General features: G+C 47.6%; 1 protein-coding gene across 1 annotated transcript in view; it reads right to left on the bottom strand.

The window, feature by feature from the left end:
• The window catches only part of LOC306771819 (glutamate receptor ionotropic, delta-1-like), a gene marked incomplete at both ends in the record, with an annotated part of 685025 nt that overhangs the window by 222227 nt on the left and 436111 nt on the right, over nt 1–26687 (bottom strand). The window contains one exon of the mRNA XM_079261138.1: nt 11380–11433. Within this exon, the coding sequence (XP_079117264.1) occupies nt 11380–11433 (54 nt within the window). The remainder of the gene's footprint in view (nt 1–11379; nt 11434–26687) is intronic.

Raw genomic sequence — 26687 nt, 5'->3', positions numbered from 1 at the left:
ACAGAGGTGAGCTGCTGATCGCAGGAATCCCGGCAAGAATCAGATCTGAGGTTCTGATTGTGAGACAGCCTCCAGGAGAAGGTGATGGCGCTAGGAGGGAATCCCGCTCGACAGCGATTTACAGGTTTTACTGCAGCTTATTCAGCACGGAGGAGGCGGCGTGTTCCCTCCTGTCACACGGCACCGTTCAGCTGCCTTTAGACAACATTAAACAAGTGCAGACGCTGCGTTTGGCGCATAGAGAAGTGGAAACAAAGTGTTCAGATGAGTGAAAATGGAAAAACAATTCAGCTGCCGTGTAAGCAGTTCTGTGAGGCTGCACACATGCACATGTCAGCATTGTGACGTGCACACAGTGACAGCGCTGACATGCTGCCGCTCGGCTGTTTGGCGGCTCGCCTCCCGTCTTAATGTGATGGAATCATGTTGTGATTTCTGTCACGGCTCCTGATGTCACGTATGACCACAGAAAGAAGTCTTTGCTGTTGCTTGCACTGGTTAAAGTGACTCATTTGAAAGTCAGCAGTATTTTCCTAAACTCAAAGCCTGGAACATAAAGTAATGTGGTGTAGCATAACGCAACGCCATGTAGCCCAACGTAACGCAACGCCATGTAGCCCAACGTAACGCAACGCCATGTAGCCCAACGTAACGCAACGCCATGTAGCCCAACGTAACGCAACGACATGTAGCCCAACGTAACGCAACACCACGTCGCTCAACGTAACGCAACGCCGCGTCGCTCAACGTCACGCAACGCCATGTAGCCCAACGTAACGCAACACCACGTCGCTCAACGTAACGCAACGCCGCGTCGCTCAACGTCACGCAACGCCATGTAGCCCAACGTAACGCAACACCATGTAGCTCAACGTAACGCAACGCCACGTCGCTCAACGTAACGCAATGCCACGTCGCTCAACGTAACGCAACACCATGTAACGCAACACCACGTCGCTCAACGTAACGCAACACCACGTCGCTCAACGTAACGCAACGCCACGTCGCTCAACGTAACGCAACACCATGTAACGCAACACCACGTCGCTCAACGTAACGCAACACCACGTCGCTCAACGTAACGCAACACCATGTAACGCAACACCACGTCGCTCAACGTAACGCAACACCACGTCGCTCAACGTAACGCAATGCCACGTCGCTCAACGTAACGCAACACCATGTAACGCAACACCACGTCGCTCAACGTAACGCAACGCCACGTCGCTCAACGTAACGCAACGCCACGTCGCTCAACGTAACGCAACGCCACGTCGCTCAACGTAACGCAACGCCACGTCGCTCAACGTAACGCAACGCCACGTCGCTCAACGTAACGCAACGCCACGTCGCTCAACGTAACGCAACGCCACGTCGCTCAACGTAACGCAACGCCACGTCGCTCAACGTAACGCAACGCCACGTAGCTCAACGTAACGCAACGCCACGTCGCTCAACGTAACGCAACGCCACGTCGCTCAACGTAACGCAATGTCACGTAGCTCAACGTAACGCAACGCCACGTAGCTCAACGTAACGCAACGCCACGTCGCTCAACGTAACGCAACGCCACGTCGCTCAACGTAACGCAACGACACGTCGCTCAACGTAACGCAATGCCATGTCGCTCAACGTAACGCAATGCCACGTCGCTTAACGTAACGCAATGCCACGTTGCTCAACGTAACGCAACGCCATGTCGCTCAACGTAACGCAACGCCACGTCGCTCAACGTAACGCAATGCCACGTCGCTCAACGTAACGCAACGCCACGTCGCTCAACGTAACGCAACGCCACGTCGCTCAACGTAACGCAACGCCACGTCGCTCAACGTAACGCAACGCCACGTAGCCCAACGTAACGCAACACCATGTAGCTCAACGTAACGCAATGCCACGTCGCTCAACGTAACGCAATGCCACGTCGCTCAACGTAACGCAACGCCACGTCGCTCAACGTAACGCAACGCCACGTCGCTCAACGTAACGCAACGCCACGTCGCTCAACGTAACGCAACGCCACGTAGCTCAACGTAACGCAACGCCATGTAGTCCAACGTAACGCAACACCACGTCGCTCAACGTAACACAATGCCACGTCGCTCAACGTAACGCAACGCCACATAGCTCAACGTAACGCAACGCCACGTCGCTCAACGTAATGCAACGCCACGTCGCTCAACGTAACGCAACGCCACGTAGCTCAACGTAACGCAAGGTCACGTAGCTCAATGTAACGCAACGCCACATAGCTTAACGTAACGCAACGCCACGTAGCTCAACAGAACGCAACGCCACGTAGCTCAATGTAATGCAACGCCACATAGCTTAACGTAACGCAACGCCACGTAGCTCAACAGAACACAACGTCACGTAGCTCAACATAACGCAACGCCATGTAGCTCAAAGTAATCCAACGCCACATAGCTCAACGTAACGCAACGTAACGTAGGTCAACGTAATGCAACGCCACGTCGCTCAACGTAATGCAACGCCACGTCGCTCAACGTAACGCAACGCCACGTCGCTCAACGTAATGCAACGCCACGTCGCTCAACGTAACGCAACGCCACGTAGCTCAACGTAACGCAAGGTCACGTAGCTCAATGTAACGCAACGCCACATAGCTTAACGTAACGCAACGCCACGTAGCTCAACAGAACGCAACGCCACGTAGCTCAATGTAATGCAACGCCACATAGCTTAACGTAACGCAACGCCACGTAGCTCAACAGAACACAACGTCACGTAGCTCAACATAACGCAACGCCATGTAGCTCAAAGTAATCCAACGCCACATAGCTCAACGTAACGCAACGTAACGTAGGTCAACGTAATGCAACGCCACGTCGCTCAACGTAATGCAACGCCACGTCGCTCAACGTAACGCAACGCCACGTAGCTCAACGTAACGCAAGGTCACGTAGCTCAATGTAACGCAACGCCACATAGCTTAACGTAACGCAACGCCACGTAGCTCAACAGAACGCAACGCCACGTAGCTCAATGTAACGCAACACCACATAGCTTAACGTAACGCAACGTCACGTAGCTCAATGTAACGCAACGCCATGTAGCTCAACGTAATCCAACGCCACATAGCTCAACGTAACGCAACGTCACGTAGCTCAACGTAATGCAACGCCACGTCGCTCAACGTAATGCAACGCCATGTAGCTCAACGTAATGCAACGTCATGTAGCTCAATGTAATGCAACGTCACGTAGCTAAACGTAATGCAACGCCACATAGCTCAACGTAACACAACGCCATGTAGCTCAACATAACGCAACGCCACGTAGCTCAAAGTAACGCGACGTCCCTCAACGTAATGCGATGCCATGTAGCTCAATGTAACGTGACGCCACGTAGCTCAACATAACATCACACCATGTCGCTCAATGTAACGTGACGCCACGTAGCTCAATGAAATGCAACGTCATGTAGCTCAAAGTAACGGGACACCACGTAGCTCAACGAAATGCAACGTCATGTAGCTCAAAGTAATGCAACGTCATGTAGTTCAACATAACGCAACACCACGTCGCTCAACGTAACGCAATGCAACATTGCTCAACATAATGCAACGTCATGTAGGTCAACGTAACGCAAAACCTCGTAGCTCAACATAACGCGACGCCACGTAGCTCAACGCAATGCAACTGTAAAGTAACGAGACTGCAACGACAACAGATGTCGCGTAACTTAGTGAGATGTAACACAACACATTGTAGCGCAGCGTAACAGAAATGTAACGTAAATATTTTCTTTCACTGTCACTGTAATATTTAAACAACTTTAGTTCTGATCTGAAGGATTAAATCAACTTGTATTTTTTAACTATTTGTAAAATAAATAACTATTTATTTTACTGCTGAACTCGGCTCTGTGATTAGAACTTCCTCATTTCGCTCATAACAGCCAATGTAGCATCCATCTTTCCTCCGGTCTCTTCTCTGAGTTCCCTTCAGCAAGTAAAAGTCAGTCTGATGTCGTCTGTTGTCATTTCTTCCTCTCTGAACATCCTACAATGTCTTTGATGAATAAGCCATGGTAATCGTTTAAAACAGCCATTGTTGAAATCCAGTTGCTAGCGTATACATGGCGGGTTCTTTGTCCAGCACAATCTCAAAAAAGTGATAAAAAGTGTTTCCAGGGACGAAAAACAGAAAATAACAAGCATCATTTATTATTAAAGCAAAACTTAAAAAAAGGGAAAGGAAATAAAATTAGATAAAAACATTGTCTGCTCCAGCTCCTAAAATCATCACAAAAACCAGATTTCTGGCCCGGTTGAGGGTTTTTTGGCCAGGTTGGTGGTTTTTTAGGCCCAGCTGGTGGTTTGTTAGGCCCGGATGGTGTTTTTTAGGCCCAGTTGGATGTTTATGAACCAGGTTGGTGTTTTTTAGGGCCCAGTTGGTGGTTTTTATGCCCAGATGGATGTTTTTAGACCCGGTTGGTGGTTTTTAGGCCAGGTTATTGGTTTTTACACCTGGTTGGTGGTCTTTAGCTCAGAGTCCATCTCTTCACCCAGATTAATGGTTTTTACTTCTTATTTTTGATACTTTTTCATATCTTCGATCTAAGTGTGTGAGAAGCCTGAGTGAGCTCATCACAGACTCTATATGAGGATTTATGAGTCAAACCTGACAGCTGCTGCTTCAGACTGTCCATCCACAAGGCTTCGCCTCCGTCCTCCCCATCGACTTCTCCACCATCCCTCCATCACTGCCCAGCCTTTTCCTCTTGACTTAATTACCATCCTCATCCCTCCGGTTGTTCCTGCTCTTCCTCCTCTCTCCTCTTCTCTCTGAGAGCCTCCTCCTTTCGTCCTCCTGCTCGCGGTCATTGCTGTGAGTGGTGCGCCCCTGTTTGTGTGGTAATCAGTTTTCTGACTGTGTGGTTGAACATGTGAGCAGATTTACAGGAAAAACAGCCCTAAACATTCACACTTGCAGCATTTTATTATTCTGGCTATGGTGACGTTTTCTAAACACCTAAGTTGTGATGATGATGTTGAAGAATTCCTCTGAGTCCAAGTCGTGCTGCAGTGACTGTTTTTTTTATGCATTCTTTAAATTTGGAGACAAACAATATTTAATCTCTTAGAAATGAAGCTACCAGCCTGTACTTTCCTGCTACTGCTTCCTTGGTGCTTTCAGCTGTCTTTACCAGTGCTTTTTAAACGTCTGGGTGTGCAGTCATCAACCTGAGCTGAATGCCGGATGGGTATCAGGACTGACAGGAAGGCAGGACGAAGAGAAGACCAGGAAATGGAAATGAGGCCGTCTGCTGTGTCTAGCTGTCGACACAACTCCTGACACCTAACTGCACTTCCATCGTGGGTTAGAAAGTACCTGTTACCTGTCTGAACACTCACACACCACACTGAAGCTGCCAGAGCCTCGGAGGAACGTGAGGAGAGAAGATGGGAAAACTCCGACAGGCTGTCTGATTCACAAAGAGGATTTCACTCTCCGGAGGATGGACAGGAGACAGCACTGCTAATACATTAGCTGATATTTTACTTGTCATGACAGCAGGTGATGCTGTTGTCCAGAAACCTGAACTTCTTCATCTGCAGTCTGTCCCAGCATGCATCATGTTTGCAGAAAAGCTTCCCTTCCCTGTTAGCTGTTAGCAGTTAGCATGGAGGCAGGACTAAAATCCAGCAAAGACCTGAACCAGGACCTGAGAGATGCATCTGGACCTTCAGCTGATCCGTCTGCAGTTGGCCGAAGTCCCGTCAGAAACGTCCTCCATGCTGCAGCTGCAGTCCAGGCCAGTCCTGTCTAGTCTGGTCCAATCCAGTCTGGTCTGGTCTAGACCAGTCTGCTCCAGTCCAGTCCAGGCCAGTCCTGTCTAGTCTGGTCCAATCCAGTCTGGTCTGGTCTAGACCAGTCTGCTCTAGTCCAGTCCAGGCCAGTCCTGTCTAGTCTGGTCCAATCCAGTCTGGTCTGGTCTAGACCAGTCTGCTCCAGTCCAGTCCAGGCCAGTCCTGTCTAGTCTGGTCCAATCCAGTCTGGTCTGGTCTAGACCAGTCTGCTCTAGTCCAGTCCAGGCCAGTCCTGTCTAGTCTGGTCCAATCCAGTCTGGTCTGGTCTAGACCAGTCTGCTCCAGTCCAGTCCAGGCCAGTCCTGTCTAGTCTGGTCCAATCCAGTCTGGTCTGGTCTAGACCAGTCTGCTCCAGTCCAGTCTAGTCCAGTCCAGTCTAGTCTGGTCCAGTCCAGTCTAGTCTGGTCCAGTCCAGTTCGGTCCTGTTTGCTTCGGTCCAGTCTGGTCCAGTCCAGTTTGGTCCGGTTTGGTTCGGTCCTGTCAGGTCCAGCGGTTATGAGCTACAACCCGGACCTCGACATTAACAAAATGGAGAAGAGTCCAAAGAAGAGTTCTGGAAAGTCCTTGCAGGATCCTGGAGAAGACGGCAGGCTTTACGTGCTGAAGAAGCGCCACAGCTGCAGATAAACCGAAGCAGGACTGAAATGGTTCATGTGGATTTTATGTCTCCTGTTTTTTGAAACAGTTGTTACATAAAACTGTCTCAGTGCAGCCGTGAAGCGTTGGATAATATCCATATTTACCAATACTCTGACCCCATAAACAGCAGCTTATTACGATGCAGTAAAGTTTTACAGTTCATCCACCGTTAGACGACAACAAACGCTCCACAACGTCGCTGCAGCTTCATAAATCTGGACCAGATCAGGCCAGAGGTTACGCTGAGACCTGAACCTAGCCCTAACCGGTTTCTGGTTCCTAAACCGGATCAGGAACAGGTCTAGATTCCATCAGACAGTAAAATGTCTCAGTTTCATCATCTGACATGACGTTTTTCTTCTGCTGCGGATTAAATATGACCTGATGAGGTTTAGAAATCAATAAATTCCCATTTAGTTTATAAACATGTTGCTGCTTGTAAACATCAATCTGGTTGGAAATAATTTGGAAGATCTGGCACCATCTGCATCCCAGTTTCACCACCACAAAGCATCATCCATCCATCCATCCATCCATCCATCCATCCATCCATCCATCCATCCATCCATCACTCCATCCATCCATCCATCCATCCATCCATCCATCCATCCATCCATCCATCACTCCATCCATCCATCCATCCATCCATCACTCCATCCATCCATCCATCCATCCATCCATCCATCCATCCATCCATCCATCCATCCATCACTCCATCCATCCATCCATCCATCACTCCATCCATCCATCCATCCATCCATCACTCCATCCATCCATCCATCCATCCATCACTCCATCCATCCATCCATCCATCACTCCATCCATCCATCCATCCATCCATCCATCCATCCATCCATTCATCCATCCATCCATCCATCCATCCATCCATCCATCCATCACTCTGTCAGGATTTGGGTTTCTCCCTTTGCTTTGTTTTCAGGGTTCCTGTTTTATTTTGTAGTTTCCTGTTTAGTTCCCTTGGTTCTCGTTTAGCTTCATTGATTTACTGTTATTGAATTCACCTGGTTTCATTTTGTTAATTACTTCACCTGTCATTGTGTTCCGTGTATTTATACCCCTCACTTCTTGTCTTGTGTTGCTGGTTCATTCGTTGGTTTTTGGCCTTCTCCTTGTCTTGGATTAAAAGGATATCTGAGTTCTGCATACTGGCTTCCCGACTCCTGCATTTGGGTCCACCTCCCTACAGCCACCGTGACATAATGAACCAGCCACCCAGGACCCAGCAGGAGAGGAGAAAAGGACACTCCAGGCGCCATAAGCAGAGACCACCAGAGACCATGACCTGTGACGAACTGGTGGGTATTTTTCTTGGGCTTGGACCAGCTCCTGAGCTGGTGGAGAGGGAGGTCCGGTCGCGGTTCTGGGGAACCAGACTGGCTATCAAGCCACCAGCTCTACGGTCCACGTCTCCGGCGCTGCAGGCTCCCACGCCAGCGCCCAGAACCCGTCCGGCGCTGCAGGATCCCACGCCAGCGTCCGGGTCCACGTCTCCGGCGCTGCAGGCTCCCACGCCAGCGCCCAGAACCCGTCCGGCGCTGCAGGCTCCCACGCCAGCGCCCAGAACCCGTCCGGCGCTGCAGGATCCCACGCCAGCGCCCAGAACCCGTCCGGCGCTGCAGGATCCCACGCCAGCGTCCGGGTCCACGTCTCCGGCGCTGCAGGCTCCCACGCCAGCGCCCAGGTCCACGTCTCCAGCGCTGCAGGCTCCCACGCCAGCGCCCAGGTCCACGTCTCCGGCGCTGCAGGCTCCCACGCCAGCGCCCAGAGCTCGTCCACCTCCCTTGCTCCATGTTCCCGAGGGGGTCCCAGGACGGGACGCTCCTCCCTTGCTCCATGTTCCCGAGGGGGTCCCAGGACGGGACGCTCCTCCTCTGTCCCGAGTTCCCGACGGGGTCCCAGGTTGGGACGCTCCTCCTCTGTCCCGAGTTCCCGAGGGGGTCCCAGGTTGGGACGCTCCTCCTCTGTCCCGAGTTCCCGAGGGGGTCCCAGGTTGGGACGCTCCTCCACCGTCCCGAGTTCCCGAGGGGGTCCCAGGTTGGGACGCTCCTCCACCGTCCCGAGTTCCCGAGGGGGTCCCAGGTTGGGACGCTCCTCCTCTGTCCCGAGTTCCCGAGGGGGTCCCAGGTTGGGATTCTCCTCCACCGGCCCCAGCGCCAGCCCCGGTGTCAGAGGAGGAGGTCGCTCCTTCTCCTCTGTCTCCAGTGTCCGGCGAGGAGGTCGCTCCTTCTCCCCCGCCTCCGGTGTCCAACGTGAGGGATCCAGAGCCGAGGCTGCCCCCGTCGTCTGGGCCTCCCGGCCGTCCTCCAGCGCCGAGGCTGCCCCCGTCGTCTGGGCCTCCCGGATTCTGCCGGTTATCCGGGGTCGGATCTATACGAGATCTCCTTCTTTCGGTCACGACCCACAGCTCATGACCATAGGTGAGGGTAGGAACGTAGATCGACTGGTAAATGGAGAGCTTCGCCTTCTGGCTCAGCTCCTTCTTCACCACGACAGACCGGCGCAGAGTCCGCATTACTGCAGACGCCGCACCGATCCGTCTGTCCATCTCACGCTCCATCCTTCCCTCACTCGTGAACAAGACCCCGAGATATTTAAACTCCTCCACTTGAGGCAGGACCTGACTCCCGACCCGGAGAGGGCAATCCACCCTATTCCGGCTGAGGACCATGGTCTCAGATTTGGAGGTGCTGATTCTCATCCCAGCCGCTTCACACTCGGCCGCGAATCGCTCAAGCGAGAGCTGGAGATCACGACCAGATGAAGCCAACAGGACCACGTCATCCGCAAAAAGCAGGGACCCAATCCTGAGGCCACCAAGTCGGATCCCCTCAACCCCTCGGCTGCACCTAGAAATTCTGTCCATATAAGTTATGAACAGAATCGGTGATAAAGGGCAGCCTTGGCGGAGTCCAACCGTCACCGGAAACGAATCCGACTTACTACCGGCAATGCGGACCAAGCTCTGACACCTGTCGTACAGGGACCGGACAGCTCGTACAAGGGTGTCCGGTACCCCATACTCCCGGAGTACCCCCCACAGGAGCCCCCGGGGGACACGGTCTAACGCCTTCTCCAGGTCCACAAAGCACATGTAGACTGGTTGGGCAAACTCCCATGCCCCCCCCAGGACCCCAGAGAGGGTATAGAGCTGGTCCACTGTTCCGCGACCAGGACGAAAACCACACTGCTCCTCCTCAATCCGGGATTCGACTATCCGGCGGACCCTCCTCTCCAGGACCCCTGAATAGACCTTACCAGGGAGGCTGAGGAGTGTGATTCCCCTGTAATTGGAACACACCCTGCGGTCCCCCTTCTTAAAAAGGGGGACCACCACCCCAGTCTGCCAATCCAGCGGTACTGCCCCCGATGTCCACGCAATGCTGCAGAGACGTGTCAGCCAGGACAGCCCCACAGCATCCAGAGCCTTAAGGAACTCCGGGCGGATCTCATCCACCCCCGGGGCCTTGCCGCCAAGGAGCTTTTTGACCACCTCAGCGACTTCAGCCCCAGAGGTAGGAGAGTCCACCCCTGAGTCCACCAGCTCTGCTTCCTCATCGGAAGACGTGTTGGTAGGATTGAGGAGGTCTTCGAAGTATTCCTTCCACCGACCCACAACGTCCCGAGTTGAGGTCAGCAGCTCCCCATCTCCACTGTACACAGTGTTGATGGAGCACTGCTTCCCCCTCCTGAGCCGCCGGATGGTGGACCAGAATCTCCTCGAAGCCGTCCGGAAGTCTTTCTCCATGGCCTCGCCGAACTCCTTCCATGCCCGAGTTTTTGCCTCGGCAACAGCCGAAGCCGCATGCCGCTTAGCCCGTCGGTACCCATCAGCTGCCTCCAGAGTCCCACAGGCCAAGAAGGCCCGATAGGACTCCTTCTTCAGCTTGACGGCATCCCTCACTGCTGGTGTCCACCAACGAGTCCTGGGATTACCGCCACGACAGGCACCAACGACCTTGCAGCCACAACTCCGGCTGGCCGCCTCAGCAATAGAGGCACGGAACACAGCCCATTCAGACTCAATGTCCTCCGCCTCACTCGGGACATGGTTGAAGCTCTGCTGAAGGTGGGAGTTGAAGCTCGCTCTGACGGGGGACTCAGCCAGACGTTCCCAGCAGACCCTCACAACACGTTTGGGCCTGCCAGATCTGACCAGCTTCCTCCCCCACCATCTGAGCCAACTCACCACCAGGTGGTGATCGGTTGAAGCTCCACCCCCCTCTTCACCTGAGTGTCCAAGGCATGTGGCCGCAGGTCCGACGATACGACTACAAAATCCATCATGGAACTGCGGCCCAGGGAGTCCTGATGCCAGGTGTACATATGGACACTCTTATGTTGGAACATGGTGTTCGTTATGGACAATCCATGACGAGCACAGAAGTCCAATAACAAAACACCATTTGGGTTCAGAGGGGGGGGACCATGCCTCCCAATCACTCCCCTCCAGGTCTCACTGTCATTGCCCACGTGAGCATTGAAGTCCCCCAGCAGAACAATGGAGTCCCCAGAAGGAGCACCCTCCAGCACTCCCTCCAAGGACTCCAGAAAGGGTGGGTACTCTGAACTGCTGTTCGGTGCATAAGCACAGACAACAGTCAGGACCCGTCTGAATAAACCCCTCTACCATGATCAGGTGGTGGCTCAGGGAGGGGCAAAGCGTCATCATCATTATTATTTTTATCATTATTATCATCATTACAATCATTATTATTATTATTATTATTACTCTTATTTATTATTATTATTGTTATTATTATTTGTTGTTATTATTATTGTTATTAAAATAAATAAATAAATAATCAATTAACAATAGACACAATTTGAACAATTCATAGATTTGTTCATAAATAAAAGGATAAAATGCGGCCCAGATGTCTTACCTCATTCACAAACACCCAGTGGCTGTCTTTGGAGGCCAGGTTTGTCTCCACCGCCTGCAGACACACAAACACAAACCACGTTAAAACACACATACGGATCAGCTGACAGAGGAGCACTTATCATCCAGTCAGGAGCCGGGTCCTCTGCCGCTGGGTGACAATCCAGCAGACAGCAGGGCAGCTGATAGCACAAAGCAGAGCTGATAAGGTCGGCGAGTCGCTCCACATCCAGCAGAGTCTCGCCGTTTAGTACCAGCAGAAACAAATAAACGCGTCCTCCTCAGACGGGAGATCCGACATGAGCAGATTCTCTGGAAGCCAGAGAAGGGATGGAACAGGAGAGCCAAAGGGGCCAAAACAGTTCTACTCACGCTCTGCATCTTTATTTACTGTTCAACAGTCAGCATAAAACACCCGGCTCACCGGCTGACCCCGGGCCGCTCAGCGCCATCAGAAACGCCCGTCTGAGAACGCCACCGCTTCCTTCAGCAGCGTCACTATAAAACTCGCCGAGATGAAGCTTCAATCAACACCAACTACAAACTCTGTGATCTGTTAGTAATGCAGCGACTTCCTCCGAGAGGACATTCACCGTCCTGCAGGACAGAGACCGGTCCAGGACATTCACCGTCCTGCAGGACGGAGACCGGTCCAGGACATCCACCGTCCTGCGGGACGGAGACCGGTCCAGGACATTCACCGTCCTGCAGGACAGAGACCGGTCCAGGACATTCACCGTCCTGCAGGACGGAGACCGGTCCAGGACATCCACCGTCCTGCGGGACGGAGACCGGTCCAGGACATCCACCGTCCTGCGGGACGGAGACCGGTCCAGGACATCCACCGTCCTGGGAGGCAGAACGTCTGCAGCTGTTTATGGAAACATCTGTCATTCTGGTAAACCGGCTTTGTTCCCACATCATGAAACATCAACGGCGATGTGCACACATCTGCTCTGGAATTCAGCTTTTTCTTCTTCTGCTTCGTTTGTGAACGTGTCAGCTTTCAGTGAAGCAGCAGCATCTGTAAACCGTCTGAACGTCTCCTGGATCTTTCAGGCTGGACGCTCCCACGCTGCAGGCGAAGAACCCCCCCTATCCTCACGGTAACGCTTTACGAGAGGAAATCTACTAAATGAGTGTGTTGATGAGCCAATGATGATGATGATGATGGTGATCAGATATGGTAAAGGCCACAGCCTCGCTCTCTTCACAAGACGTCTTATTACACCTGTCATGCTAACCTTTCCGCTTTCTGCTGCTGCGTGGTCAGAATTCCGCCTGCGTTTGTCAAACCTGCACGTAAAAACATCCAACAATCAGGGAGTTTGTGTTTGTAGCAAAATGAAGAAAAGAATAAAAACATCTGATGTTATCGTTTACGTTACAGGAGCTAACGGCAACGTTAGCATGAAGCACATGCAGTGTTTCCGCTAACTGCTATTTGGATGCATTGCCGCAGACATCGAAGGAGCAGCTTTTTTTCTTCACTGCAGAGTTTTTGTAAACAAACTTCTGCTTACAATCAGCATTTTTTCCCTAAAAGCTTTAAGTGCATCATTTTGGCCCATTAAATGTGTCTAATGCATTTCCTCGGCTATAAAACTTGTGCAAAGCCAATTTTGGAGGATTTTATGAAGCTTGTGTGCAGCAGGATTCCTGCTTGTTTCTGTTGCCACACTTCATTGAGTCTGATGATGATGATTAGATCATTAGTTCACTGTTAGATTAGTGGATGTAGTGGTGTACGAGTAGTAATGGTATTCAATATAACGTTTATTATTTTTATTGATCTCATCAGTCCGTGGGCTTCTTTCTATGTCTTATAATAAGTTTCCTCATTCAACATAAATGAAAAGATTCATTAAAAAATAAAGTAAAATATTAGTTTGGCACAACACAGCAGCCAGACCATCATTCTGTTTCCATGATGCCAGACTTATAAAAGAAGATACTATCAGCTATAATATACTATAAGCTTCGGTCAGCAGTGGATCCACCCGAAGATATAATTAGGCTTGTCTGATATGAAATACTCTGTTGATGTTTATCTAATTAACTAATTAACTGGTAGCTCAAATATGGCATGTGGAGTCCCCCAAGGCTCCATGTTGGGCTTCCCATTGTTCAGGATCTACATATGGAGCCCCCCAAGGCTTCACCCAAGGAGTCTGGAACCTGGAAAGAAAGTTTAATTGTATACAAAAAAGCCTTACGTACGGCAAGAACAGCTTATTATTCATCATTGATAGAGGAAAACAAAAACAACCCTTGGTTTCTTTTAGACTAGAACAGGTGGTCGGAATTACAGGTACAGCGTTAAGCTGGTTTAAATCATATTTATCTGATAGACTTCAGTTTGTTCATGTAAATGACAAGTCCTCCTCCCAAACTACAGTAAGTCATGGAGTTCCTCAAGGTTCTGTACTTGGACACTGTACTCTTCACGCTATATATGCTCCCTTTAGGCAAAATTATTAGACAGCATGGAATAAACTTTCATTGTTATGCAGATGATACTCAGATTTTTTCCCCTCTACCATGTGTTAGCATGACTGAGAGTCCCCCTTTAAGCCTTACTCCTGCTCAGATTGATCAACATGCTGATACTATAACAGCTTCAATGCGTACAACCTTGGATAATGTTGCTCCCCTAAAGAAGAAGAAATTAGGTAAGATTATGAAGGCTCCCTGGTTTAATTCCCAGCTTCGAGCTCTAAAACAGGCATCAAGGCGTTTGGAAAACAGATGGCGTTCATCAGGACTAGAGGAGTCTCGCTTAACCTGGAAAGAAAGTTTAATTGTATACAAAAAAGCCTTACGTACGGCAAGAACAGCTTATTATTCATCATTGATAGAGGAAAACAAAAACAACCCTCGGTTTCTTTTCAGCACTGTAGCTAGGCTTACTAGGAGCCGGAGCGCTGTGGAGCCATGTATTCCTTTCTCACTTAGCTGGGATGATTTCATGTATTTTTTCAGGAATAAAATTGACACTATTAGAGATCAAATTCACAATACTCTTCCTTCTATCTATAATGTTGAGCCTGTTGTGGTCTCTGAAGCATCCTTAGAACCAGGATCTGACTTGTGTCTAAATAGTTTCTGTCCTGTCCAACCCTCTGAATTAACTAAAATAATAGCTTCATCTAAACCATCCACCTGTATCTTAGACCCTCTCCCAACGAGCCTCTTTAAGGACATTTTCCCTTTAATTAATACATCACTACTAAGTCTTATCAATATGTCTTTAGTGACAGGATATGTACCACAATCATTTAAAACTGCTGTAATCAAGCCTTTACTTAAAAAGCAATCTCTGGATCCAGAGGTGATAGCAAATTATAGACCTATATCTAACCTCCCGTTTATGTCCAAAATTCTGGAGAAAATAGTTTCAGCTCAGCTACATGCCCACCTGAGCAGAAATAATTTATGCGAGGAGTTCCAGTCAGGATTTAGAGCTCATCATAGTACTGAGACAGCATTGGTAAAAGTTACTAATGACCTTCTTATGGCCTCAGACAAAGGACTTGTGTCCGTACTTATCTTGCTTGATCTTAGTGCTGCATTTGATACAGTTGATCATAACATTCTGTTACAGAGACTAGAACAGGTGATTGGAATTACAGGTACAGCGTTAAGCTGGTTTAAATCATATTTATCTGATAGACTTCAGTTTGTTCATGTAAATGACAAGTCCTCCTCACAAACTACAGTAAGTCATGGAGTTCCTCAAGGTTCTGTACTTGGACCAATACTCTTCACGCTATATATGCTCCCTTTAGGCAAAATTATTAGACAGCATGGAATAAACTTTCATTGTTATGCAGATGATACTCAGATATACTTATCCTTTAAACCAGATGAAACAAATCAGCCGAATAGGCTACAAAATTGTCTCATAGACATAAAGACTTGGATGTCTAGAAATTTTCTCTTAAACTCAGATAAGACTGAAATAATTCTCGTTGGATCTGAAAAACTCAGAGCTAAATTTTCCGGTTTTGTAATGAACCTGGATGGCATTACTTTAGCTTCCAGTGCTACAGTGATGCCAGAGAATATAGATTGTCCAGGATCTATATTCTCCGACTGGCTCAGGTTAGAGAAACAAACCAAATATATGATCCAACTTATGCTGACGACACACATCTGTATTACCGTCTCACCAGGAGACAAGGCTTTAGTCCATGTCAAATCAGAACTGAATGTTCCAAAATTTTCTTCAGATAAATGAAGACATATCTGAAATTATTGTATTTGGAAGCAAAGACGAGCATCCAAAAGTCCGGCTTCATCTCAGAAACTAAACTTTTCTGCTCCTGAAATCCAACATAAACCACCAGAAACTGGTTCTTCAAACTTTTTTCACCGTTTTTCCAATTAAAGTTTTTCTTTTAGAATCTATTTTCATCTACATGTACACACGTTTAAAATCTCTAAGTCAGTGTATGTAATCTCCTTTCTGGATGACTCTACAACCGTAAAAGAAGAAGAAATCAGGAACGTTGGCTGGTGAGCTAGTTGGCTAGTTGGAGGGTCTGACTCCCCACAATACTTTCTGGGAATATTTCCTGAAAAGCCACAACAGTTAATGAGCCATATGAGCGGCGGCCTGGTTGCCGACTTCCCTCGTCGCTCTGGTTGAACTGTCTGGGAGGTCGGGACACGAGTGCGACCCATCAGCCGGCCTGGGGGGGGGGGCGGCAGGGCTCGGAAGACCCCAGTGATGAAGGCTGACTCACATGAGCGACTGCATGACTGACAGAAGCAGCATCATCACAACGTCGCGATGTCAGCCGCTCAGCTGTTTCCTCGTCAGATCTTTCCACTGGATCTGAGTCCCAGTCCGTACCAGTAAACCCAGCTACGACACCAGACATGCTGCTGGTGGGGATTTTACTTCTCAGACAGTAGACACTAACGTCTCTACAGAGCAACTAAACATGTCTCAGAAAGCCAAAGTCAGCTCAAATCACCACTAAAGCAGCAACTATTGAACACGTATCAAGTGATCGGTAGTAACGAGTATTTAAAGTATGCAGACATGTATAGTAACGAAGTAGAACTACTCTACTACTGTACTTAGGTTGTAAGATGTGGAATCTCTGTTGAAGTATTACTTTTTCTCCTACTTGCACTTTTACTCCACCACATATTTTGGATCACTGTGATACTTCATGATACGATGATACTCCGATACATTTTTATTGTCCTGCATCGTTGCTCGTTACCATAGCAAAAAAAAGTGGTAGTTTCTTTAAACCCATTAAACTGATCCGACTGTAGATGGCGCTGTCGCCAGGTTACACCTGGAGAATCAAGCTAAAATCATAAACAATATACAAAGTTTAATGTTGTCTTAAATCACTACACAACACAGGAGTACTTTTACTTTCAGTACTACTTGCAATACTAAGTACAAAATATGTTGAATACTTTAGTACTTCTACTTAAGTGATGCACTTCAAGAACACTTCAGTGTCTGCTCAAGCAACTTAAATCACCGATTACTTCTACTTGTTTCTAGTACTTTATACATATCTGGAAGTGTGTATACGCTGATAGTTTTACAATGAAAAACTAATATTGATCACATGATGGTGATGAAATGTTTTAATTTGAACTTTCATTGTATTGTTCCATAATAAACCAGAAGCCCTCTGAGCGCAGACGACAAGCTATTATAACATTTATTTGTTTATTTATTTCATTTGCCAAAGAATTTGTATTAAAAGTTCTGATGGTAAAACCATCTTTACTTCTCATAGTAAGAAATCATGTTTAAAAATTTGGGACGGGATCTGGATCCCCCATAAAGTCTAATCCCTGCTTCTATGTTTCATGTTTCAGATTTCCTTTAAACTGAATAAAAATAACTGAAGTTAAAACAACTTGGTGAGTTCTGCAGCTGACAGGCAGCACTGGAGGACAACGAACTGGACGTCCTCGTTGGCTCGGCTCCGCTTTCGGCTTGCGAGCTACAAGCAGAGAAGCACAAGATGGCTTTGTTTCTGCTGAAGGACAAGAAAACTACATTTTAAAGAAGCTGCTTGGATTACACTCCTCTGCATGTCAACACGGGAAAGGAATAAACTGAGAAGAAGAAAGAACCATAATGAAAGAGTTGAAATATTCTTGATTTCCCGATGTGACGGTTTGACTCTGTATTTTCCTCTGCAGCAGCTGCTTTGACCGCTGGTTAGATTCCACCAGCAGCGGCTCGACCCTGCAAGGTGCTGATGAGGTATTGATCGTGCAGCCTGACGTCCAGTGAATCAAAGCTGCGAGACAGAATCAGGGTTCCTCGGCTGAACATTGAGTGAAGAGAAAACAGTTTATTTTTAGACCGTTTGGTCTCCGTTCTTAATTGCAGAGGATGAATCAGGACTCGAGGGGTGACACTAAATGTAAGAGGCGTTTTAAAAGATTCATAACAAGCAGGCAGCTGAAAGCCTGAAACACGAGATGGAAGTCAAACCGTGTTGGAAAAAAGATGTTTTGGACAACACTGGCAGCTTTGCAGCAGGAATGTTTTAAAACCACGAAACTTTGCAGGAAGACGAGCAGAGAGACGACATGTTCAGTAAGACACGAATCTCCATGTTTAACGATCCACCAGGCTGCAGCCTGATTCCCAGGATTCCTGTCGCTCCTGCAGCAAGCAGCTGCTCCCAGGAGACGCGCAGGGTCCGGCAGCAGGGGGATTAGGGAGTTAACTGGTTTACATTACGCTCCACTGCCTCCACCACTACCTCACTGGGTTTAATAGTCCTGACAACAAGCATTAACAGGCAGCAAGCCGGGCTGTTCCACCAGAGACGGCTGCTTTTAACACCACGCTAATGGAACAGACTGGGATCACCAAGCTGCTGAATCCTCCTGACTCTAAAAACGCAAAGAATATATATAAATAAATAAATATATATATGCAGACTTGTGAAAGCAGAAAATTGACTTTGTTGTAGCTGTGATGTGAAGAGAGAGCAGATAAAGCTCCCGGCTCTCAGGGCTGTTTGTTTTATTTGCTCTGGAGCTTTTGTTGGTTTTTAACTTGCAATTAATGGAAATTAAAAAAAGGAAATGTGAATGCCATGGAGACGTCCTGGAGGCGAGAAAGCTGACAGCTGGTAAACATCCTGGTTGGGAAGAGAAGGAAACATGAAAGAAAGGATGTTCAGTTTGAAATAAATACCAGCCGACACTGCTGAGAAAAGACTGACAAAGATAATTAGTTGATTTTCCTTGGAATCAGTTTGATTTCTCTTCTTGCATATCGACGTATTTTACTCCGTCCACCTTTCCAGTCGCTCCACATATTCTGCTCTACTGGAAGGATAAGATCCGAAAGGCTCCAGACGTAACTTAGATCCAGTAAAAACCCGTTTCAGACCAGTTACAGACTTATCTTAGCCTCTATGGTGTCCTCCAGCAGCAGGTGGTGCTGCAACAGAAACTACGAGCAGGAAAAAAGCTGCTTCACATCCATGAAAACTTCATCCTGAAATGTGGAACACTGGAAAAGGAAACGCTTGTGGATGTTCGAGTGCCGATGCGACAGTTGTAGCTGGAAGAGGCAAAGCTGAGAAGCATCAAATGTTAAGACCTACGCCAAGTCTCTGTCTGCAACTTTATGATAAAACTCCTGGAGGGATCTTCATGACGTGTTTCTAAGAACAGGTCCTGGTCTAACTCTGATCCGGATCAGCATCTGGATCAGGAATGTTGTGAAGGATTCTTCCTCATTGAGAGGTAGAACCATGTTCACTATGTCTGCATAAAACTCCACGATACATGGTGAGAAAATCCAGGCGAAGTCGATGAGGATCCTGGCAACATTCCAGAACAGGAACAACATTCTGGATACTACCATCCAGAACAGGAACAACATTCTGGATACTACCATCCAGAACAGGAACAACATTCTGGATACTACCATCCAGAACAGGAACAACATTCTGGATACTACCATCCAGAACAGGAACAACATTCTGGATACTACCATCCAGAACAGGAACAACATTCTGGATATTACCATCCAGAACAGGAACAACATTCTGGATACTACCATCCAGAACAGGAACAACATTCTGGATACTACCATCCAGAACAGGAACAACATTCTGGATACTACCATCCAGAACAGGAACAACATTCTGGATACTACCATCCAGAACAGGAACAACATTCTGGATACTACCATCCAGAACAGGAACAACATTCTGGATACTACCATCCAGAACAGGAACAACATTCTGGATACGACCATCCAGACCTGGAACAACATTCTGGATACTACCATCCAGAACAGGAACAACATTCTGGATCCTACCATCCAGAACAGGAACAACATTCTGGATACTACCATCCAGAACAGGAACAACATTCTGGATACTACCATCCAGAACAGGAACAACATTCTGGATACGACCATCCAGACCTGGAACAACATTCTGGATACGACCATCCAGAACAGGAACAACGTTCTAGATACTACCATCCAGAACAGGAACAACGTTCTGGATATTACCATCCAGAACAGGAACAACGTTCTGGAAACTACCATCCAGAACAGGAACAACATTCTGGATACTACCATCCAGAACAGGAACAACATTCTGGATACGACCATCCAGAACAGGAACAACGTTCTGGATACCACCATCAGACCTGGAACAACATTCTGGATACTACCATCCAGAACAGGAACAACATTCTGGATACTACCATCCAGACCTGGAACAACATTCTGGATCCTACCATCCAGAACAGGAACAACATTCTGGATACTACCATCCAGAACAGGAACAACATTCTGGATACTACCATCCAGACCTGGAACAACATTCTGAATACGACCATCCAGAACAGGAACAACATTCTGGATACTACCATCCAGAACAGGAACAACGTTCTGGATACTACCATCCAGAACAGGAACAACATTCTGGATACTACCATCCAGACCGGGAACAACATTCTGGATACTATCATCCAGACCGGGAACAACATTCTGGATCCTACCATCCAGAACAGGAACAACATTCTGGATACTACCATCCAGAACAGGAACAACATTCTGGATACTACCATCCAGAACAGGAACAACATTCTGGATACTACCATCCAGAACAGGAACAACGTTCTGGATACCACCATCAGACCTGGAACAACATTCTGGATACCACAATCCAGACCTGGAACAACGTTCTGAATACGACCATCCAGAACAGGAACAACATTCTGGATACTACCATCCAGAACAGGAACAACATTCTGGATACCACCATCCAGACCTGGAACAACATTCTGAATACGACCATCCAGAACAGGAACAACATTCTGGATACTACCATCCAGAACAAGAACAACGTTCTGGATACGACCATCCAGACCAGGAACAACATTCTGGATACTACCATCCAGAACAGGAACAATGTTCTGGATACCACCATCAGACCTGGAACAACATTCTGGATACCACAATCCAGACCTGGAATAACGTTCTGAATACGACCATCCAGAACAGGAACAACATTCTGGATACTACCATCCAGAACAGGAACAACATTCTGGATACCACCATCCAGACCTGGAACAACATTCTGAATACGACCATCCAGAACAGGAACAACATTCTGGATACTACCATCCAGAACAGGAACAACGTTCTGGATACGACCATCCAGAACAGGAACAACATTCTGAATACTACCATCCAGACCAGGAACAACATTCTGGATACTACCATCCAGAACAGGAACAACATTCTGGATACGACCATCCAGAACAAGAACAACATTCTGGATACCACCATCCAGAACAGGAACAACATTCTGGATACCACCATCCAGAACAGGAACAACATTCTGGATACTACCATCCAGACCAGGAACAACATTCTGGATACGACCATCCAGAACAGGAACAACGTTCTGGATACCACCATCAGACCTGGAACAACATTCTGGATACCACAATCCAGACCTGGAACAACGTTCTGAATACGACCATCCAGAACAGGAACAACATTCTGGATACTACCATCCAGAACAGGAACAACATTCTGGATACGACCATCCAGAACAAGAACAACATTCTGGATACCACCATCCAGACCTGGAACAACATTCTGGATACGACCATCCAGAACAGGAACAACGTTCTGGATACCACCATCAGACCTGGAACAACATTCTGGATACCACAATCCAGACCTGGAACAACATTCTGAATACTACCATCCAGAACAGGAACAACGTTCTGGATACGACCATCCAGAACAGGAACAACATTCTGGATACTACCATCCAGACCAGGAACAACATTCTGGATACTATAATCCAGACCGGGAACAACATTCTGGATACTACCATACAGAACAAGAACAACATTCTGGATACTACCATCCAGAACAGGAACAACATTCTGGATACGACCATCCAGAACAAGAACAACATTCTGGATACCACCATCCAGACCTGGAACAACATTCTGGATACGACCATCCAGAACAGGAACAACATTCTGGATACTACCATCCAGAACAGGAACAACATTCTGGATACTACCATCCAGAACAGGAACAACATTCTGGATACTACCCACCAGAACAGGAACAACATTCTGGATACTACCATCCAGAACAGGAACAACATTCTGGATACGACCATCCAGAACAAGAACAACATTCTGGATACCACCATCCAGAACAGGAACAACATTCTGGATACCACCATCCAGAACAGGAACAACATTCTGGATACTACCATCCAGACCAGGAACAACATTCTGGATACGACCATCCAGAACAGGAACAACGTTCTGGATACCACCATCAGACCTGGAACAACATTCTGGATACCACAATCCAGACCTGGAACAACGTTCTGAATACGACCATCCAGAACAGGAACAACATTCTGGATACTACCATCCAGAACAGGAACAACATTCTGGATACGACCATCCAGAACAAGAACAACATTCTGGATACCACCATCCAGACCTGGAACAACATTCTGGATACGACCATCCAGAACAGGAACAACGTTCTGGATACCACCATCAGACCTGGAACAACATTCTGGATACCACAATCCAGACCTGGAACAACATTCTGAATACGACCATCCAGAACAGGAACAACGTTCTGGATACGACCATCCAGAACAGGAACAACATTCTGGATACTACCATCCAGACCAGGAACAACATTCTGGATACTATAATCCAGACCGGGAACAACATTCTGGATACTACCATACAGAACAAGAACAACATTCTGGATACTACCATCCAGAACAGGAACAACATTCTGGATACGACCATCCAGAACAAGAACAACATTCTGGATACCACCATCCAGACCTGGAACAACATTCTGGATACGACCATCCAGAACAGGAACAACATTCTGGATACTACCATCCAGAACAGGAACAACATTCTGGATACTACCATCCAGAACAGGAACAACATTCTGGATACTACCCACCAGAACAGGAACAACATTCTGGATACTACCATCCAGAACAGGAACAACATTCTGGATACTACCAGCCAGACCAGGAACAATATTCTGGATACTACCATCCAGAACAGGAACAACATTCTGGATACTACCATCCAGACCAGGAACAACGTTCTGGATACTACCATCCAGACCAGGAACAACGTTCTGGATACTACCATCCAGAACAGGAATAACGCTTTATACCTGCAAGAGTATAAGGAGACAGGAGGTAGATAAGCCTGTGGAATATATGCGTCATGGCAACGGGATGAGGGAACAAGCATGTGCAGAAGAACCAGAATTACCTAAAGCGGAATGAAGGGTTGCATGATTGAAAAAATTATTTAAATCATAAAATGGGGATAAAATGTGAAGCTCTCAGCAGCAACACAATGACCTCCATTCAGGCCACCGAGACTCCAAATAAACATCTTCCAGGTCAAGTTGATTCTGTTGGGACAAGTCAAGATGCTCGCAGAGCTTTCCTCTGCTGCTCGCCTTGTCAGAGGCGGAAGCTACACTTCTTATCCTCTGTCTAAGTGCTTCAGTCATGGAGAGCTGCACTGAAAGCCCTTCACATGATAAGAGGTCACATCAGACATGAAGACAGCTGAGGAGGAGGAGGTGGTTCTGCTGAAGGCGATGATCGTGAGGTGGAAGTGCAGAGGGGGGTAGCATGGCTGAAAAGCTTTCAGGCAGTTCTACTGGAGCTGAAACACCAATCCCACACAAGTTCTCATGATAAATTCATGAAGGTTATCGTTAAATGTCCCCAGGTTTGAACTCCATTGGCTGAAAGCCGGTTATGATTTCCCTGAACGTGAAACAGATGATGAAGGTTTCAGCAAGTTCTGCTGGTGAACAGGAGGAGGGAAGGTATGCGATCCAGCAGCTGATCTCAGCTTCTCTGTTTCATCTTGTCTTCCTCAGAACACTTTCTTTTCTGAGCTCTTCATCTGTGTTTAGTTACTGCGGAGACAACACCTAGAATGGTTTCCATGGTAACTGCTGAACTTCCTGGGCTGTGAAAGAAACAGCTTAAGGATGATTGTTCTGCGATGGTCCACTCAGGATGCTCACGTTTTACTGTGGAATGTTACTGTAAAGGATGGCCCCCATCATTCCCTCTTCATGCTGCTTCAGGTTGAGCAAAAGGAAATATTGTGGGGCATAGTTTAGCTCCAAACATCATCATAGAACTGGAGTTACATTAATAAAGGACAGCAGCTGCATCGGATCTGAATAAATCTGAGTCAGGAACCATAGCTTTATAATGCTATTATTTATCTTTATTATTATTCATTTGTTTATCTATTTATATATATTATTTGTCTTTAATCCATTCTAGATTGCGCCGTCTGTTGGCAGCAGATTGTAGTAGCTCTGACTTGCTATCTTGATTTTTTTTAAAAACTTTTCTCACATAGATATTACCTCAAATTAGGTATTTTTTCTGCGGATTTCATGCCGATTTGGAGGGTGTAAAGGGGTGTAAAGGGGTGTAAAGGGAGATTTTTCTGCATATTTTTGGCTGTCTCAAGGCTTGTTATGATGAGTCTCCATGGCAACAAAAGACTTGTTTACAATCGGGATCAACTGATTAACCTCTCCCAAATCAGGATTATCACCAAAACAACACATCAAATCCCGATGGAGTTGAAAAGAAAGAGAAGAGGATGCAGAGCGGGAGTGAGACAGAGGAGAAAGCGATGGAGATTTAAACCATATCTACCAACCGCCCTCATGCGTAATGGGAGATCGATAGCTAACAAAATGGACGAGCTGGAGATGCTAACAAGGTCTCAGAAAGAATACAGCAGGATGAAGCACCATGTCACAAAGCTCACATCAAGATTCTCATGGTGAGGTGGAACGGGAGATTCTCATGGTGATGAGGTGGAACGGGAGATTCTCATGGTGATGTGGTGGAATGGGAGATTCTCATGATGATGAGATGGAACGGGAAATTCTCATGGTGATGAGGTGGAACGGGAGATTCTCATGATGATGAGATGGAACGGGAAATTCTCATGGTGATGAGGTGGAACGGGAAATTCTCATGGTGATGAGGTGGAACGGGAGATTCTCATGATGATGAGATGGAACGGGAAATTCTCATGGTGATGAGATGGAACGGGAAATTCTCATGGTGATGAGATGGAACGGGAGATTCTCATGATGATGAGATGGAACGGGAAATTCTCATGGTGATGTGGTGGAACGGGAGATTCTCATGGTGATGAGGTGGAACGGGAGATTCTCATGGTGATGAGGTGGAACGGGAGATTCTCATGGTGATGAGGTGGAACAGGAGATTCTCATGGTGATGAGGTGGAACAGGAGATTCTCATGGTGATGTGGTGGAACGGGAGATTCTCATGGTGATGTGGTGGAACGGGAGATTCTCATGATGATGAGATGGAACGGGAAATTCTCATGGTGATGAGGTGGAACGGGAGATTCTCATGATGATGAGATGGAACGGGAAATTCTCATGGTGATGAGATGGAACGGGAAATTCTCATGGTGATGAGATGGAACGGGAAATTCTCATGGTGATGTGGTGGAACGGGAGATTCTCATGATGATGAGATGGAACGGGAAATTCTCATGGTGATGTGGTGGAACGGGAGATTCTCATGATGATGAGATGGAACGGGAAATTCTCATGGTGATGTGGTGGAACGGGAGATTCTCATGGTGATGAGGTGGAACGGGAGATTCTCATGGTGATGAGGTGGAACGGGAGATTCTCATGGTGATGAGGTGGAACAGGAGATTCTCATGGTGATGAGGTGGAACAGGAGATTCTCATGGTGATGTGGTGGAACAGGAGATTCTCATGGTGATGAGGTGGAACGGGAGATTCTCATGGTGATGAGGTGGAACGGGAGATTCTCATGGTGATGTGGTGGAACGGGAGATTCTCATGGTGATGAGGTGGAACGGGAGATTCTCATGGTGATGTGGTGGAACAGGAGATTCTCATGGTGATGAGGTGGAACAGGAGATTCTCATGGTGATGAGGTGGAACGGGAGATTCTCATGGTGATGTGGTGGAACGGGAGATTCTCATGGTGATGAGGTGGAACGGGAGATTCTCATGGTGATGTGGTGGAACGGGAGATTCTCATGGTGATGTGGTGGAACGGGAGATTCTCATGGTGATGAGGTGGAACGGGAGATTCTCATGGTGATGAGGTGGAACAGGAGATTCTCATGGTGATGTGGTGGAACAGGAGATTCTCATGGTGATGAGGTGGAACGGGAGATTCTCATGGTGATGAGGTGGAACGGGAGATTCTCATGGTGATGAGGTGGAACGGGAGATTCTCATGGTGATGAGGTGGAACGGGAGATTCTCATGGTGATGAGGTGGAACGGGAGATTCTCATGGTGATGAGGTGGAACGGGAGATTCTCATGGTGATGAGGTGGAACGGGAGATTCTCATGGTGAGGTGGAACGGGAGATTGTCATGGTGATGCGGTGGAACGGGAGATTCTCATGGTGATGAGGTGGAACGGGAGATTCTCATGGTGATGAGGTGGAACAGGAGATTCTCATGGTGATGAGGTGGAACGGGAGATTCTCATGGTGATGAGGTGGAACGGGATATTCTCATCATGATGAGGTGGAACGGGAGATTCTCATGGTGATGAGGTGGAACGGGAGATTCTCATGGTGATGAGGTGGAACGGGAGATTCTCATGGTGATTAGGTGGAACGGGAGATTGTCATGGTGATGTGGTGGAACGGGAGATTCTCACGGTGATGAGCAGCAGCTGTGTG

This window comes from Telmatherina bonti (assembly GCF_933228915.1).
Source record: "Telmatherina bonti genome assembly, chromosome: 21".
Lineage (NCBI taxonomy): Eukaryota > Metazoa > Chordata > Actinopteri > Atheriniformes > Telmatherinidae > Telmatherina > Telmatherina bonti.
This window is presented reverse-complemented; position numbering and strand designations above follow the sequence as displayed.